The 17,011-nt window shown below is 43.3% G+C and overlaps 2 protein-coding genes across 2 annotated transcripts in view; both read left to right on the forward strand.

The window, feature by feature from the left end:
• The first annotated feature begins 1,619 nt into the window (after positions 1 to 1,619).
• On the forward strand, positions 1,620 to 7,660 carry batf2 (basic leucine zipper ATF-like transcription factor 2). Its single transcript, XM_076034130.1, has 3 exons — positions 1,620 to 2,030; positions 2,806 to 2,922; positions 5,561 to 7,660. The coding sequence occupies exons 1-3, from the start codon at positions 1,950 to 1,952 to the stop codon at positions 6,545 to 6,547; spliced, it is 1,185 nt and encodes a 394-aa protein (XP_075890245.1). The 5' UTR covers positions 1,620 to 1,949; the 3' UTR covers positions 6,548 to 7,660.
• Positions 7,661 to 9,571: 1,911 nt separating this feature from the next.
• The window catches only part of ppp2r5b (protein phosphatase 2, regulatory subunit B', beta), a 35,940-nt gene continuing 28,500 nt past the window's right edge, over positions 9,572 to 17,011 (forward strand). The window contains exon 1 of the mRNA XM_076034131.1: positions 9,572 to 11,257. Coding sequence (XP_075890246.1) covers positions 11,068 to 11,257 — 190 coding nt within the window. The 5' untranslated portion in view covers positions 9,572 to 11,067. The remainder of the gene's footprint in view (positions 11,258 to 17,011) is intronic.

The raw sequence follows: 17,011 nt of genomic DNA on the forward strand, positions 1-17,011 counted from the left end.
ACAAAAGTCCCTCCTGTGCAGAGGTAGCAATAAAAGCTACATTGGAATTCATTATGTCCAATGTTCGAGTAGCCCGCACTTTGATCCTCTTAAAGTTTGCCTGTGTGTCATATACTTTGGACCAGCTGACAGGGTGGAGGTCCAGGAAGTGCGTGAAAGCAATAGGCCAAGATGACAATTTTCAGTTTTGCAGAGATTTTTTATGTTGCACTGTTTATAGAAGGCAAACAGTAGTGCGCCTTACCTTAAATCAATAGCAAAGATAGAAACTGGTATCGAAAGCCAGCCAAAATAGATACAATTAAGCAGCTCCAGTGTTTAAAAAAATGGTGAAACGCATTCAAACATTGAAACCAAACACTCATTAGAGCAAAGCAAGCTTGCACGTTATCAAGTCATCCACTTAACCCACAAGATAGAAAGGTGGATGCAGGTGCGTGGCTCAGCTCTTTTCTGTTATATGTACATATGCAAAGTGGAACAACCGAGGTACAAGACAACATTTTACACTGTCTGACAAGAAATCAGTCAAATGATTGTTGTTGTTTTTTGTTTTAACTTGTAATCTAAGAGTGACTGTGTCTGATGGAATGTTTTAGGGTGATTTTTTCTTTGTCATTTTAACTTGCATTGTTTGTCTTTTATCTTCTTTTTATTTACTTAATTCCTTCTTTTTATGCACCACTCGGGGGCTGCTGCAATTGCGTCACGCACCTTCAGTATGTTTGATGACAATAAAGACGTTCATTCAGTCGTTGAAAATGATTTTACTTTCAGAATTCACTTTAATATTTTATTGATTTGTCACAACAATATCTTTCTGTTAGTCCTCTCGATTGTACATTTGGTTCACAGCCGCCCCTTTTATGCTTCTGAGCAACCCAGACAATCAGTGACACACAGACAGTGGTGTGTTTTGATAGGCCGAAGCAAGCACAAATATCAATGCATCTCTCGCCAAATGTTTTTTTTGTCTGAAATTGATTCGTATTACTGTACAAGTGCTTTGAATGGCTAAATTCCGCTTGTGGATAAATGTGTGCAAACTGTTTGTTTTAAGAGGAAACATGGGTGGCTGCCCATAAAATGATGTGATGGCTTATCTAAAACAGAGAATTACACTCTACAGATGGATAGGGGCAACGATAACATCGATAACAACACCAAATATTGCACATTTCTTCCTCACATCTTAGGTGCAGCTGGAGAGGAGTTGTCTGGTATGAGGAATCAATCCCAGGGGTTTCCCATCAACTGCATTCTTGTGGGATAATCTGTCCATCTATTTTCTTTTTCGCTCCCAACACATCCGCCTACTACCCAGACATAGGGAAGGCAGGGGGCTGCATTCACACAGGCCTAGTCAGTCATTTCCTGGTGGTATCATTCGAGAAATTCCCAGCTGCAGTCCGCAGACCTGTTGCCTGATCATTTCTCACGATGGCTATGGAGCCTATGGATCGTTTCACCAATCTATTTACAAGAAATACTTTAGCCACCTTCAAAAATGAAAGTATTACTGTCGCTCTACGTTGTTGTCATTCATGTTCGAACTTGGAGAAATGCGGTCAACATGAGTGTGAAAATGAAAGCACCGCGTATGACACGTGTGGCCGGCAGGGCAGAACGCCCAGGCACGTTGAGTCGGCGAAGGAAAACCGAAAGCAGACGCTGCATCTGTTTGCTTTAACGGATCAACAGCCTGCAGGAGATCCGAAAGTCAGCGCTCACTTTTGAGCGCACGCGCATTCTGGACGCTGCGTTGAAATAAAAGTTCTCGTTTTTTTTTTCTTTTTTTCTTTTTCTTTTTTCTGAATTTCAATCATTCGCTCGCCTGTGCGTCACAAATGTCTCGGTTTCAGTCGGCGGGATCGCTGCGAGGATGACCCGAGGAGGCCGGTCACTCAGCCGCAGCCTGTTGCCGGACGACCAGAGGACGTTAGGAGGAGATGCCCCCGTTGTCCATGAGCACCGAGTACGCACCCAGCACCCTGCCAGCTGAGAAGGAGCCCGGTGACACATTTGCATCGGTAAGTCCCTACCAGTAAGAATAATAATAAGAAAAGAAAAAAAAAAAAAAAAAAAAAAAATCAGTTAAGTATCTCTTGGCATTTATTTCAATCTGATTTAAGCATTATTTTGTCGCATATATTCAAAGTCAAACATTAAATAAAGATATAATTAATACAACGTTGATTTAGCAGACATATGTACCAATAAGTTCAATTCTATCTGGGAGGAATAATTGGATCGCACTTATCCATGATCATCAACACACCAATAATCTTAAACGAAAATGAAATTGTGACCTCGCAGTTGCAGCCTTGTCAGTTGTTATGCCACCAGCACACTTGTTTTTGTTCAGTAATCCCGGATTTTAAATCGTCCATCAGTGACAGTGGAACAACTTTGCACACACAGAATAAGATGAACCCATCTAACACCCATCTAACGATAATTAGCACCTGCACACTTGTGTAAGGAGGTGATAGTGTAGGTTAAAACATACATTAACCTTTGTCATTAAAATTTACTTTGCATTTCACCCCTAAAGCGTTGGCTTTGTAACTAATGTGTCACGTGCTGCAATCCACCTACTTTCTGTTTGAATGGAGTGAACATTTAAAAAAATCTTTTGATAAATCCACTCCATGTAAAAGTAATTGTCTGTTCCAGTTTAAATAGTAAATATCAACCTCAGGAGATCATTGTCTTAAGAAGACATGACTGCTAACTGCGCCTGACCCTTCTTGCCCTGCCGTTTGCTGCTATTGTACATTGTGTTTTTTTTTGTTTTTTTTACAGGAGATAGTTGAGGATGGACAAACTACAAGACAGAGTGGAATGAAGAGGAAGAAGAACAGGGATGCTGCGAGGAAGAGTCGCATGAGGCAAACGGAGAAAGCCGACGAGCTTCATGAGGTTGTAATCATTCACTTCTGTCTCTTCCTGTAGTCACAGCCACGCAATTCTGCTCTCTCTCTCTCTCTCTCTCTCTCTCTCTCTCTCTCATTCTCTTTCTCTCTCTCCCTCTCTCTCTCTCTCACACGCACACGTACGCGCACACATACTCGCACTCAGTCATTGTGCGTGTCTGCGTGACCGGTGGTCTCTTGTGTAATCTGGCCACATGCAGCAGCCGTTTCTTGTAAATAGTCTGCTTAGTAGAAGAGCTACTACCTCCTCCTGCTGCACTCCCCACTCTCCGCCCCTTCCTCTGGAAAGCCATGCCTATCCTCCATGGCACGAATTCCAAAGGTGCTCACACACACACACACACACACACACACACACACACACACACACACACACACACACACACACACACACACACACACACACACACACACACCAGGCTTTCAGGCTTTGCACTGCACTGTGGCAGCAACTCTTTGTTGTCCTTTTCTGAAAAAGAAAAAAAAATCTGGTTCTTGTATTCATTGGGAATTAAACTAAATTAGGCCCTGTGGTGCCATCGCTCAGAAGTGCAGCCTCAAAATCCAAACATTCCTTGTTCCGCTGTGCTTATGTAGTAAATAGGAAACTGCCAGCAGTGTTCGTCCTATGCACAAATAATTACTTATCCAGTTTAAAGAGATCCAAGCACCTCTTTCTCCATCATAAAATCATCCATCCATCCATCCATCCATCCATTTTCAATACCCGCTTCTTCCTGAGCTCAGGGTCACGGGGGTCTGCTGGAGCCTATCCCAGATGTCACAGGGCTGAAGGCAGGGGCACACCCTGGACAAGTCGCCAGTTAAAATCATCATCATTTCTTTTTACATTTTTACATTTTCTTTTGGAAGAAAGACCAGCTAATGACCTCGAGTCACTGCTCCTGCCTTGAAGTAGCCTGCAATACACTCACATTTTAATTGCCCCAGTCCTCTTACTGAACTAAAGAAATCTTTACTTTTGCTTTTGGTTCATTTGGAGCACGCGTTTGCGAGAGGCGTGTCAATCTCTAACTCTCAGCAAAAGACAGTGAATGATTTACCAGTGTCTTTAAAGTCTTGAGCAGTAATGTGGGATAATACCGTGACTTGTTTTTTTTTTTAATTTTTTTTTTTACTGTTGGCAACTTAAAACAAGCTAAAAAAAAACCTTTTCAGTGTGTTTCTCAGCCTTGTCTATGGTGGAACACCAAATAGCACAATTTATAACTTTATGATTTAATGGTCCCTCTGCATGCTGAGAGCGCATGTTGATAAACATCCCTCTGAACCTACTGTACATACAGTTCTAGTTTACTGTGCTGCTCCCAGTGACATGGCTCTCTGTGTTCTTTTTCCTTTTTGCCACACCTCGAAACTGGAAAGATGGCTGTGTAAACTGGAAATTTGTTCATCATGTTAACATATTCTCCTTCTATTATGCTTCTTGCTTTTCCTTGTTTTTGTTTTACAAGTGGGCTTGTTGACAAAAAAAAAACCAAACTGCGTCAAACACAGATTCACACAGTTGGTGTGCTCCAACTTCCACTGTTTAGAGTCCCACATTGAACCCATTTTCAGACCTTAATTTTCCCTAACAGATTCCAGAGAAGGTCTCGCTCCATTCACTCCAAACGCTGGCTTTCAGCTTCAGCTTTGTAGTGGAAAAAGTATTGTTCATGTCTTCCTCGTGAATGTTTAGCCTAACAGTGAACCACGTACTACTCATGTGGGGTATACGCTGAGTGCTAAAACTTGATTTCATGCATTTCATCAGAATGAGTAAAAACAAACTGCTTGCATGTTACATTGCCTTGGAATCTGCTATAGTTTGGGGTAACACTGACACCTCTGACCTCCCTCGATCCACGACGTGGATGTTAAATCTTGCCGGCCTTCTTCTGTAGGCCTCCTCCTCCTACCTCACCAACTAGCTGGAGAGACACAGAGGGGAGGGGACACGCATATGTACACGCATATGTACACTCTGCACTTCCTCGTATGCTTTGGACAGCTCGGCTTCAACTTTGTCTTCAACACGGTTGCTGTTCCCCTTTGCAAGAATAAAACTTCTCCTTCATTGGCCAGAGCTCAGACTTCTTCTTCACTCACTTAGCTAAACATATTTCAAAAAACACCATCCTCATGTTTGCTAGAGGACATAACCGTGGTATAAACGAAGCTGAGAGGATGTGTAGTCACTGGCGGTGAGACATATCAGTGACATATATATATATATATATATATATACATTATATAGATTTCCTCTGAGGTTTTGACTTTGGCTGCACGCCATCCAGTGGTTGGGCCTCTATCATAGGGCTGATGAAAAGCAACAGCAAAGGTTGGAACTCCTGCTTTATTGCAGGCCAAGTTGTGCCTACGATGACATTATGTGGGCGCGATGTGACTGTTTTTATTATTAGTTGTCCGTTGATGTATGTCTTTCATTACTTTTTATGGCTGATAAGCGTCCACTCCTCTCGGCAATAAAAATAAACCTGAGTCTTTGTCATTTCTGACATTTAAGTCTCCTCAGGTGTTGGTCCTTGTCGTCACCCCCCTCGTTTGGACTCGTGACCTCTTCTTGTTTTGACGATTCCCCTCTTTTCCCCTCCTTGCAGGAGCTCCAGGGCCTGGAAAACTCAAACTCGGCCATTCAGAAGGACATTGACTCTTTGAAAAAGCAACTTTACTACTACACACTCGTCCTTGAGCGCCACAAACCTTTCTGCTGCCTTAAGGACGCCACGGCCAGCTCTGCTTCCACGCCTGTCGGTCTCGCTGGCTCGCCGGCAGCTGTCACTCGGGCCTCGGCCTCCCCTCAAACAGCTGGACTCTCTCTCCTCACCTCCTTTGACTCCAGTCCTCAGATTCACAAAAGCGCTCGTCTCACATCTTCAACCCCCGGTGCAGCTTTCACCTCGTCCTATGACCTCGGCACGTCCACCTCCGCCTTAACAACCTCTGCGCACTCTGACTCCTTCCCCCCGCTGCAGCCTTCCCACTCTCTGTTTGCAGATCACTCCCCTCCCCTGACAACACTAGAGGGAGCAACGCCAGCCTGCACCCCTCCAATCACTGCTGCTGCTACGTCTCCACCAAACCGAGTTGCCCTCAGTGACCATCCCTTATCTGCTCTTTTTTCCACGCCTGTTTCTAACAGTACCTTTCTGATGAACCGGGCCTCATCCAGCGCCCCCCTCTCATGCTCTCATTCAGCAGCTGAAAGGAGAGGTCCAGTTAGCTCCCCAGTCCATGTTCACCAGCTGCCCGCGGACCACACAAAACATTTGCGGCCCATGGAAAATTCCCTACATTCGAGCCTGCCAAGCTCTCATCTGTCGCCGTACCCTCAGTCCCTCTCAGCGTCCCCTCAAGAAACTGCTTCCACCACCTCCTCAGGTGGAGGCTTTGGTGAGAACATTTCCTCCGAATCAGAATCTCTGCTCTCCCTGCTCATCGTCCCTCCTCCCCTCAGTCTGCCTCCAACCGATTTCATCAGCCTTCCCGAGTCCTTTGCTCAATCTTCTTTGTCACCACTGTTTGACATTTCAACAGATGTTTCGCTTTCTGAGCTCCTCACCACAGATGAGTGGATACTTGAATAACTATGAATTACATTACATGTCTAACAAAACACAGGGAGACCAGTTTTCCAAGCAGCAGTCTAAAGGGGATATTTTAGTGGATGACACAGTTAAGACAACTCCTCCTTCTTCTAGTTGGCTACATAGCATCCTAGCTGTAGAAGGTGGGAAGCGTGGTGAAGACACTGACCAATCTAACATCTGTACAGGAACCAAACCCTGACATCAGCAAATGTACATTTTAAAAGGTCTTTTGCTTAGACCTCAGACAGTCGTGACTCGTGAGTGACTATAGATGTGAAGGTTTCAACATTACAAATGTGACTTTTTCACAGGGTGTGGTTTTTCACTTCCCTGTAACTTCTATGAAATGCAATTGAAGAATCCTAATTACTCATTTGAGTTGAAGGAGATTGTGAAAATCAAGCAGAAATGTTCTGATTACTTTAATTGAACCCTGTAAAAGTTCTCTTTTTAAACAATTAATGTGAGCTTTAATTTCTAAAATCAAACACACAGACACTCACTCAAATGTTTTGCTGCCACTCACAGTGTATTTTTTAAAAGATTATAAATATATATACATATTTTCTTTCTTGAAAAAGATCAACAGCTTGGATATTTTTCCTATTTCTCTTAAATTCTAGAATTTTATTGATTTTACACTTGAATCATTTATTTTTGCCAAGCTATGGGAAGATGCAAAACCAGGTGAAATTGGTAAGAATGCAGTTTTGAATTGTGATGTCAGGATGACAAATGATAGATTGGTTACATCCTTTTGTTGTAAGATGTATTCGCATTAAAATACACATTTTAGTGCTGGTTCCATTCCAGTAGTAAATTTCACAAATGTTTCCAGTTTTAATCAGAAAACTCTGAAACTATAAGAAATGTATGTGTATTTTCTGTTGTTGTTGTTGTTGTTGTTGTTGTTGTTGTTTTTTTTTTTTTTTAATGTGCACCATTATTTGTATGTTTGACTTAATTTATCATACATTAGATTTGTATATTTATGCTGCAGGGCTTTTCACACCTGTAAAACTAATCGCTATCAATTGTTCTTTGTTTTCAACGCAGATGTTTTAATAAAATAAAATGCTTTAGCATACAAATGCTGTGCCCTACAATCGGTTCCTGCAGCCTTATTTGATCAAAAAAGACTGGTTGCTGACCACCAACGTTTCTGTGTTGTGCAATATTTGATTTAATACTGTCTTTAACTTTATAGTGTTTCTGTGTTTGTTACATGAGTCAAGAATAAATTAATGGGACTTTTCCTTTAAAGACATCATGGGGTTGATACTTCCTCCTTAGTAAAACACTTTAACACTTGCTCAGTGGGTTGCTATGAAATTCAGTGCAGAGATTTATGCCTCCCTGGAGGTATAATGACGACTGTGGTGATCACCTTCCTATTACCGAGCGCCATCATCAGGTCAGAAACGCAAACTGTTTTTACTGGACAAAAAAAAAACCTCTCCTGCGATGTGTGTACTGGTGCTGAATATGAGTGTAAGACATTTAGTGATTAATAGGCTACTCATCATGATGTTTACATTAAAATGTCAGATACAGTCTGATGCTCCATGTCCCTGTCCGATTGCATCGACGGTGCCGATACATCAGAAAACTATAACAAATAGTCTAATGTAGAAATGGATTTTGTCATGTGTATTACACCACAGTTGGAGCGGTCTGATCTATTATTATTTATTTCTCGGACTAGTGTGTCGATGGCGCCGAAGAGAGCAGGGCAGGCAGAGCACATCCACCTGCAGCCAAGGTGGGACCTCTGAGAAGAAGCTGATAACGCGCGCCAGAAATGAGACCGTTATACATATTATACTATAGTGGTTGGAACCCTGCATTCAACGCACTCATACTCATCCCCAAACAGGAAGCAGGCGAAATGAGGGGGGAGTGAGGGTTGAGGGGAGACAGACATGAGCTATGACGCGCTGCTGGAGAAATGGGAGCAAATGATGCGTTTCATAATCGAGGTGTAAACGCGTCCGCAGGACCTGCAGACGTGATGCAATGGCAGCGAAGAAGCACCGGGCACAAATAACTTTATGAACGAACCGACTTACAGTGGCAAATCCAAGCCACATAAATAAAAGCAAATAAATAAATAAGTCTTTCCCATAGCGTCATCCGCAGTGAGGAGACTCTCTCTCCTTGCACCACCTTTCTGCTGAGAAGCCACAGGGAAGGCAGCCAGAATAAGACAGAGGACATCCGGTCATGACTTTCGAAATAAAGCCCTTACAGCGCACCAGTAAAATAGGCACTAATCAAACTCTTGCTTTTTGGAAATTGATACCATGGATAAATAGTAAAGATAAATCATATTGAGTCGTTTGGATAAGATTTTAGGTAAATTATTCAGTTCACATAAAGATAAACCGTCATTTTGTAGCACTATCATTATTTTTCCTTCTCCTTCCGCAGTCGACTTTCTGTTCTCTTATCAAGCCTGGCACACTCAATTACCCTGCTCAATCTGCAATGAATTTCAAATCTATGTATTCATGAAAATTCTAGATCTCCAGTCAAAATAATAATTATCATGGCAATACAATGACATCCAGACCAGTGACTGGACAAAAAATACATTAAGAAAAATCAATTAATCAATCAATCCAACCGACGAATCGACTAATCAATCAATCAATCAATCAATCAATCAATCAATCTGTTAGTACTAGAAAACAATTCATTAGTTTAATTTTCAGTGTTTAATGAGTTACTTCAACAAAGAGGACGTCAAAGAAGTATTTTTGTTGTAACTTTGCTTTTGTTCGTTTTCTATTGACATTAAAGCAAATGTTCTACATATCAGATGATATATTTGCTTCTCCTATGAGGTGGCTCACAAAAACACTCCATCCATCTGCTCCTGCTCCGGCCCCTCTGTCATATTTTCGAACCCTTTGTGGCCCACCAGTCAAAAAGTTTGCCCATCCTTGGTCTCTATACCTTGCTTCACGTATGACGCGCTTCTCCACTATACGCTGAAAGTCTAGAGAGGCGACTTCCGGTGCTTCCCGGACGCTCTTGGCGCAACTTGATGCAGCTGGCTGAGGCGCTGTAGGACGAGCGAATAACGGGATGTGAGGAGGAGGGGGGGCGACGACGAGAGCGGAACGCGTCAGACTGACAGACAGACACCGACGGGCTGCTATTGTGTAACACGGGCCTTCTCCCTCTCTCTTCTTTCTTCCGCTGCCGCCAAGGAAGGGCTTGCTCTGCCTTTATCCGACTGCCCTCAGCCTCCTCTCCGGCCAAGGCGGAGGTTGAGGCGGAGCTTCGTTGCATCGGCCGCTGGAGGAGCCGCACATGTCGGCAGCGTTTGTTTCCCCGCCCTGATAGGACGGCATCAGGAGGAGGACTGCGCTTGAAGAAGAAGGGAGGGGGGGAAACGGCGACCAAAGCATCCTGACCGTCACCTCGGAGAGAAAAGACTGTGCGCGTTAGCGTAAGCAGGCGCGGCCGTTTTTTGACGCGTGGATGAGGATCGGCTGAGAGAGAGAGAGAGAGAGAGAGAGAGAGAGAGAGAGAGAGAGAGAGAGAGAGAGAGAGAGAGAGAGAGAGAGACAACGGCGGAGATACACAACAGTGATGCGGCAACCGAGGTGGGCCCAGATTGATGATTTTATGATATCATCATCATCCACCGCCAGGACCAATCAGTGATTTTATTGATACGGAGCATCATTCGAGGAGAAGGACAATATAAACTGACCTGCTGGGTGCAGCTTTTTTATTTTTTAATTTTCAATTCCAGCCTATAGGTGAGCACGTCGAGGAGCCTGACTCAATTTCTTTGCCAAGAATAAGAAAAAAAAGGAGACACAAAACCGTGAAGCCAATTATCGGTACAAGGAGGGAAAATAACCGGATCGAGGCAGGCGACTCTTCTGAGTGTGTGTGCATGTGACGCCAATACAGCAGCCGAGCGGTGTGTGTTTTGTGCGTGCGTGCGCGCGCGAGCAGGCGCGCCTGTCTGAGCATCATCTGTGCAAGGCCACTTCACCACGGGGATGAGACACAAGCGGAGCCTCATCTGCGCGTGAGTCAACAGCGGGAGGATTTAGGGATGCTGCCGCTGCTGCTGCTGGTGCCGCCGCCGCCACTGCTGCCGCCGCCGCTGCTGCTGATTCCATTTCCGCTCTGATCGAGACAACGAGGGGGTTACAGAGCAGCTCGGGACCGGGCTTCTGGAAGACATCTCTCGCCACCTCTCCTACACCTTCTGCCCCTTTAATCCTCCTCCTCCTCCTCCTCCTCCTCCTCCTCCACTTCCTTCCTCCAGCAGCCCGGAGCGTCACTTCACCCTAATCAATTGCGGACCCATCCTGTGATTCACACAGCCCACCCACCTCCTCCATCCTCTCCCCCCCCTGCCCCCCCCCCCCCCCCTTCTCGTCCTCCGAGGCGCCTCTTTACGCACTGACACGCGAAAAAAAAAAAAAAAAAAAAAAAAAAGGCTCCCGCGATACACACGTACACGCGGCGTATCCATCGGCACCGCCATCATGGAGACGACCAAGCTGCCTCCGTCCAGCCCGTCTTCGCCCACCAGCTTCTCGGTGCCGTCCGCGGAGAAGGTGGACGGCTTCCCGCGCAGGTCCATGCGCAGAGCCCGGCAGAGGAGGTCCCACAGCTCGTCCCAGTTCCGCTACCAGAGCTCCCAGGTGGAGCTCACCCCGCTGCCCCTGCTCAAAGGTGAGACGCTGTTTACTCTCCCAGGGCGCTCGATAAAGACGATGGAGGGGTTAGTGGGTGGTGGTGGTAGTGGTGGTACTACGATGAGAATCTACTCATGGTTAAAGTCCAAGGATGAATCTTAGCTCCAATCTCACTGGGACGCTCCTCCAAGTGGACTGCCACTGGAAAAGGTCTGTTGATGTACTTTCTATTGATAGGCGTCCACCGATACAGGCTGCCCTCCCTGCCCTTGTCCTCTCCCTGACCGAGGCAGGTTTTTTTTCTTTTGGTGGGGGAGGAGGGGTTGCAGGGGTGACAGAAAACAAACAAACATTTTCACCATGAAGCAGTCATTAAGGCTCATTTAAAAAACAGACTCTCAAGAGCTTAATTGATGGTATCTTAAAGATAATAGAACAACACAGTGGCCAGACTTGTGAGAAATTAAATCAAGTAACACACTAGTGTAATTTTACGTCAACTCTAATATGCATTGTCTAAAATTGAAGTCATGTGAGTATAATTTTGTGTCAGCAGGTTAAGATCAAATGAAATATATTTAGTGTAGTTGTAAAGACAGAGGTAGCAGATTTTTTAAATTTGTTTTTTTATACAGTATTTCTCTCATTTGTCCTTCTGTCTTGAAACAGTCAGTACTCTTCACTTGTATTTAGCTCTATTGTCAAATAACTGTTTCCATGCATCCAAGTATTGTAAGATTAGCAAGTACAATGTGTAAAGTGTGTGAGTCAGTCAAGTCCACATGGTTGACTGATAAAATGCAGTACAATTATGTTTTTTTGTGATTGATCAAATGACTGAATATGGAAGCTCCTGTCCTCTCAAAGGCTTTCACAACAATAACCCCATAGTTGCCTTATTTCACAAACCACATGCAGGTATTTTGGTGACTACACAACTTGTCTGTCTAGATCTGCACTATTTTGACATTGCTTCTGGCCACGGTTCTGCTCCCGAACCAGCCGCTATACAAACTCTTTGATTTATGTGAGCTTGTTCAGGTGAAGGCTTGAGGCCATTTTATAATGTACTGCTGTATATGCTTCCCACCGAGCAGGCAGCCGAGGTCTTTGAGCTGTTTTGTTGGGCAGAGAAGAAAATTCCTGGAAAAGATAACTTTGAATAAATTAAATAGAATCAATCATGCTAAATAATTTATAATGGGAAATACATCTTCATTCCCTAAAGGCCTAAGGTGCAACATTTTAGGGGTATATATGCATGTTTCGTGCATGCAAGTGTTTTGTTTAGTGAAGTAACCAATGAATCACTATTGCACTGTCCTTCTCTAATAATAAGCCTTTATATTTACTTTGGGAGTGTGTTCACTTGGCTGAAGGATTCCATATTGTATGCACTGCTTAACTACTGTTTCAAGTGGGACAGCAGAGAACATGACTTTAACTTTAGCTTTTTTTGCAATATGCTTTTTTTTTTAAACATGAGTCAGTAGATTTTACATATAGGACCTTTGAAGACAAGGTTTTTTTTTTTTAATTTTTTTTTTTACCTTCTTTGCTAAATACAGCTTTCACGTTCGTCTCGTCTCGTTAGTCCTTTTGTGAGCAGTTCAATCAAAATTTAGTTTAGTATGCTGAAAACGATGGACCTGTTGGAAAATACTAGACTAAATTTCTCATGTCAAATGCGCAAATTTGAAGCAAAGACATTACACTTATTCTGATCAAGAATGAGAAATTGATTGATATGCCTGTGCCTTACGTTGCGTATCCTTGCACCGTCTTTGCCCTGAAGCAGCACAGCGGGCTCATTCTACCCCACTGTATATGACCTCGACCCCGCTTTATGAGGGTCACTATTCCTTTCATGTTGCCAGAAATCTCTCCCCATTAACCCTCCGTGTAGGAAAGACCTTTCTGCTTTTAGAGATAGTACGACTGGTGTGTGACCGTGTGCTCTTATGTCTTTTTACACCTCACACCCACCCTGCACACGTAGTCAACTTACTCTCAGCCTTATAAGTGAGTAGGTGTGTCCTGCATGAAGGCGTAGGAGCTTCCAGTCAGTCTGCACGGCGCCTCTGTAGACATACGTGCCTAGATAACCTTCATCGACTTGGAGTCCCAGTTAGAACACCATTGCTGCGCTGCCGCTGCGGCACCAGGTTCCCAGGAGGAAGAGATAGTAAGATGCTGCAGCACCAGCATGGCACTGGTGTGGGGAAGTCTGGAACGGACAGTATGTAGGCCAAGTGTAGACAGACTTGTGGGTGTGTTGCCCTCCAGGGAATTACATTGCCCTTTGTTAATTTGAACTCCTCCTCCTGTTAACAACGGAACATCTCTTTCGGTCCGAAACCCCTGAGGAAAAGCTTTATTGCTCACAGCTCAGAGTTTCAGACGGCCAGGGAGACACAATAGACTCAAGAAGAAGAAGATATGACAACGGAACAAGCTAGGACGTAGCCTTGAAGGTACAGTCCGTCCTGGTGGACAAGAATAGCTAGAAAAATATCTTAATATATCTTCAGCAATACATTTGTGGTGATCTTTTGGTGTTGCTGTGTTACATATAGCTGAAGTTGGGGTGGTGAGTAAAGCTACAATGGTAGAAGAGTCCTAAAATTAGAAAAACTAAATGGAATTTCAGATATTTGTAGTCACTACATTTTTAAAATTGAATAAATACATTTCTATAGAATATGTTTTTCAGCTCCCGCAACAGATGTGCTAAAATGTAAAGTAGCCACAGATTGTAACTTTACATAAATTACCTTTACAGTATCACCTGCAGAGAGATACTGACAAAGCACAAAACCATACATCTATACAATACTCTTCATAACAGAACCACTATTGGCATAATTAAATGATTAAGCTCTGCAATTTGTTTCTTTGCTGAGCGGATTGGTAGTATGATTGCTTTTTTTGAATTTTTCATTTCTCCTACATGTTGCTTACACAGTCACCTTGAGTTATATACATGACATGTTAAGATGTGTCAAAAGTAAGTCAAGTTGCTGCTCTGGCTATCAGCAAATGCCTCTCCAGTGACACCAACCAATGTGCTCATCATAAGTGAGTGAAACCAACATGTTTTTTGTGATTATAATACTAGGGTATTTGTTTTCAAGTATGTGACCCTAAGAAGTTTAGACAAAAGTAACTGTCTCCATTTTAGTAAAGGCCACCCAATGGCAGAAATACTACCAGCACTAATTACAGTTTGTAAGCAGTGTATCCCCAAATTAGGCATTGGGTGGCTTCCAATAAACAGGGCTACTGGCCTGGACCTGAACCGGAACTTGAACAATAGTTTTTAGTGGAAAATGTATGTAATTTCATAAAACCGTGTCTCCAACACTTTCTCTGCAAACAGATAAAATTATTCACTGAAGTGAGTTACAGAAATGCTTTACTTTAAAAACAACGGAATGGTTGCTCTATTCATTTCCACAACACTATTCTGTGCTGTGGTAAAGGGTGAACTGATCTGGAACACTGAACTGACCAAGAAAAGAACAGCAGGCTTGGCAAGGGCTGACAATAAATCTCTGTACAGTTGAAGGGTGAAGGATACAGGGTCCCCATAATCCCTTTATGGTGCATTTGTGTTTGGCCACAGGGCCTGCAGCAAACAAACACCCCAGCGCAGGCATTTCACCCCCTTCTCCACTGCTATACCTAGAGCCGGTGTGCTGCACATCAAAGTGTTTACTCTGTGTGGCAGTGGATGGGTTTTTGCCCATGCCAGAGGACGTAATCGCTGCAGAAACCCCCAATTTTACTGTGAGCTTTTCTCCCCTTCAAGGTCTATTTCACGGCAACCTTTGAAAGCCTTGGCTGCAGGTGTTTTTGTTGTTTGTTGAGCCAAATGTCTTGAAAAAATAGCAACCTCCCTGCACCCAACCTTAAAAAAAAAAATACTATAAAAATCAAGCTTTGACGTAAATACTACAGGAGTGAAAACCAAGCGGTGTTGATTTAGTCTCATTAGGCACCATAGTGGGATCTTTGTCTTGTTTCTCTGGAAACTTGCCAATTTCAACTAGCATAACAGTGCTCCATAGCTACCAGCGTAACAATAAGTCCCTCCCTTTCCATAGTCTTCACATTTCATCACATTTATCATTCTGTGGACAGTATCTGGTGATAGTGATGTTGAGCTGTTTGCTGGTAACAGGAGACTCACTATATTTAGGCAATCTTGAATCAGTGGCATTAGTGCAGTGTTAATGTGACTCAGGTGTGATGTAAAGTTTGGGATTTATTTTTGGCACTGATGCACAGATTGTCATTCAACAGCCTTGCTTGTAGTAGATAATTCACATTTTCATTCACATTTGAATTGCTTCCTTGTTTTGTTTTTTTTGGTCATCCCTGTGTGCCCAACTACAGAGCAGGCTCGCCATGATGTTCTCCCCTTAGGCTACAGACACAAGGGATCCTGGTCACGGGTCTCCAGCAAGCTAACAAGAATAAGGTCACATTCCTGGCCATCAACCAATCAGCAGATAACCAGAACTCTAATTGCTTTGATGTACACAACATAGACAATTAAGCACAAAATGTTGGCTATGAATTTATTGTGGTTATACACAAGACACAGAGAGGTTGAGAAGCAGTCAGTACCCCGCATGCACCATAATCATATTAGAGTCCTCTCTTTCAGACAGAAATGTTTTGAACAAGGTAATAACACTGTATTACAATGAATGGCAGTCATTTACAATTTAATACCGTTACATTTGCAATGGAATTTGGCAGCTTCTCTTGGCTTCGTCCACCTAAAGAACAAATACATCAAATAATGAGAAAATAAGTAAATGGTATCACATTTATGCTACTTCGATGCAAATGCTGGTAGACACATCCTAATTATAGATTCATCATTGACAAATACATGAGTATTATTAATGGGAGGGACTAGTTAGCCTTACCCAAACCTTCATTGCAAGAACATCAATTGTGTGCAATAAAACTGTAAATATTTTTTGTAAAACATATTACCAGAAAGGTGATTCCAAAACTGAGGCACGTGAGAAAAGTGTGTGACAATGTTAAAGAGGCAGTGAAGCCAGCAAGCATTTAATATAGCCCGGGTGTGTTTGTGTGCATGCACGCTGGATGATCATGGGACACTCATTGGTCTGTCTTGAGATTCAGGAGAACAGGATTTCAGCCAGCAGCCACCTCAGCAGGGGCTCAAAAAGAAAGCACATAAAACAGGCAGTTTTTCCCTCTGCAGCGCTGCCTGGTGCCACATTCTGCCTTCCTTCGCTTCTGAACCGCCCAACTGAGCCAGTAGAGCTGTTTTGCCTAAAATGCAGTCAGTGCATGCACTCCGAAGTTGACATGACCATGACTTAGATACAGAAGAAATTTCCATGATGAGACAAAAGGCGTACTCATTTAGATTTCATTTGAGGCTCTCAGCAAACGTGGACTGGGTTTGACAGTCACAAGATGGTCATACTGAAGCTATTCCTGTAAACGTTGCTCCACCAGAGGGTTTCGTGTTGTTTCCCAGTTCAAAAAGTACAAACTAAACATTATCAGGTGTCCAATCTGATCAGGCAAAGAGCTGCAGATAAAGCACAAAGCAAATGGAAAAGAAAGAATTCAACAGTCTCTTCTTTCAATAGAGTTGTTTTCAGTTGGGGAGGAATCCTTCTCATCAAAAATTGATACCAAACTGTTTATTATTATCCCTCCCATGCCTATCTGCTGTGACACAATTTCACCAGTGATTGCTGTGTCGAAAGTGAGTCAGTATGCGTTTCCTTCTAGT

Source organism: Nelusetta ayraudi, unplaced genomic scaffold (genome assembly GCF_046127955.1).
Source record: "Nelusetta ayraudi isolate G7.1 ecotype Tasmania unplaced genomic scaffold, CSIRO-AGI_Nayr_v1 ptg000042l, whole genome shotgun sequence".
NCBI classification, from domain to species: Eukaryota; Metazoa; Chordata; class Actinopteri; order Tetraodontiformes; family Monacanthidae; genus Nelusetta; species Nelusetta ayraudi.

Bases quoted from the DNA above. Each gene is read 5' to 3' on its own strand.
- batf2 (XM_076034130.1), top strand. From the start codon at position 1,950: ATGCCCCCGTTGTCCATGAGCACCGAGTACGCACCCAGCACCCTGCCA. The intron at 2,031-2,805 runs GTAAGTCCCTAC...TTTTTTTTACAG, and splicing joins CCGGTGACACATTTGCATCG to GAGATAGTTGAGGATGGACA. The intron at 2,923-5,560 runs GTTGTAATCATT...CCCTCCTTGCAG, and splicing joins AAGCCGACGAGCTTCATGAG to GAGCTCCAGGGCCTGGAAAA.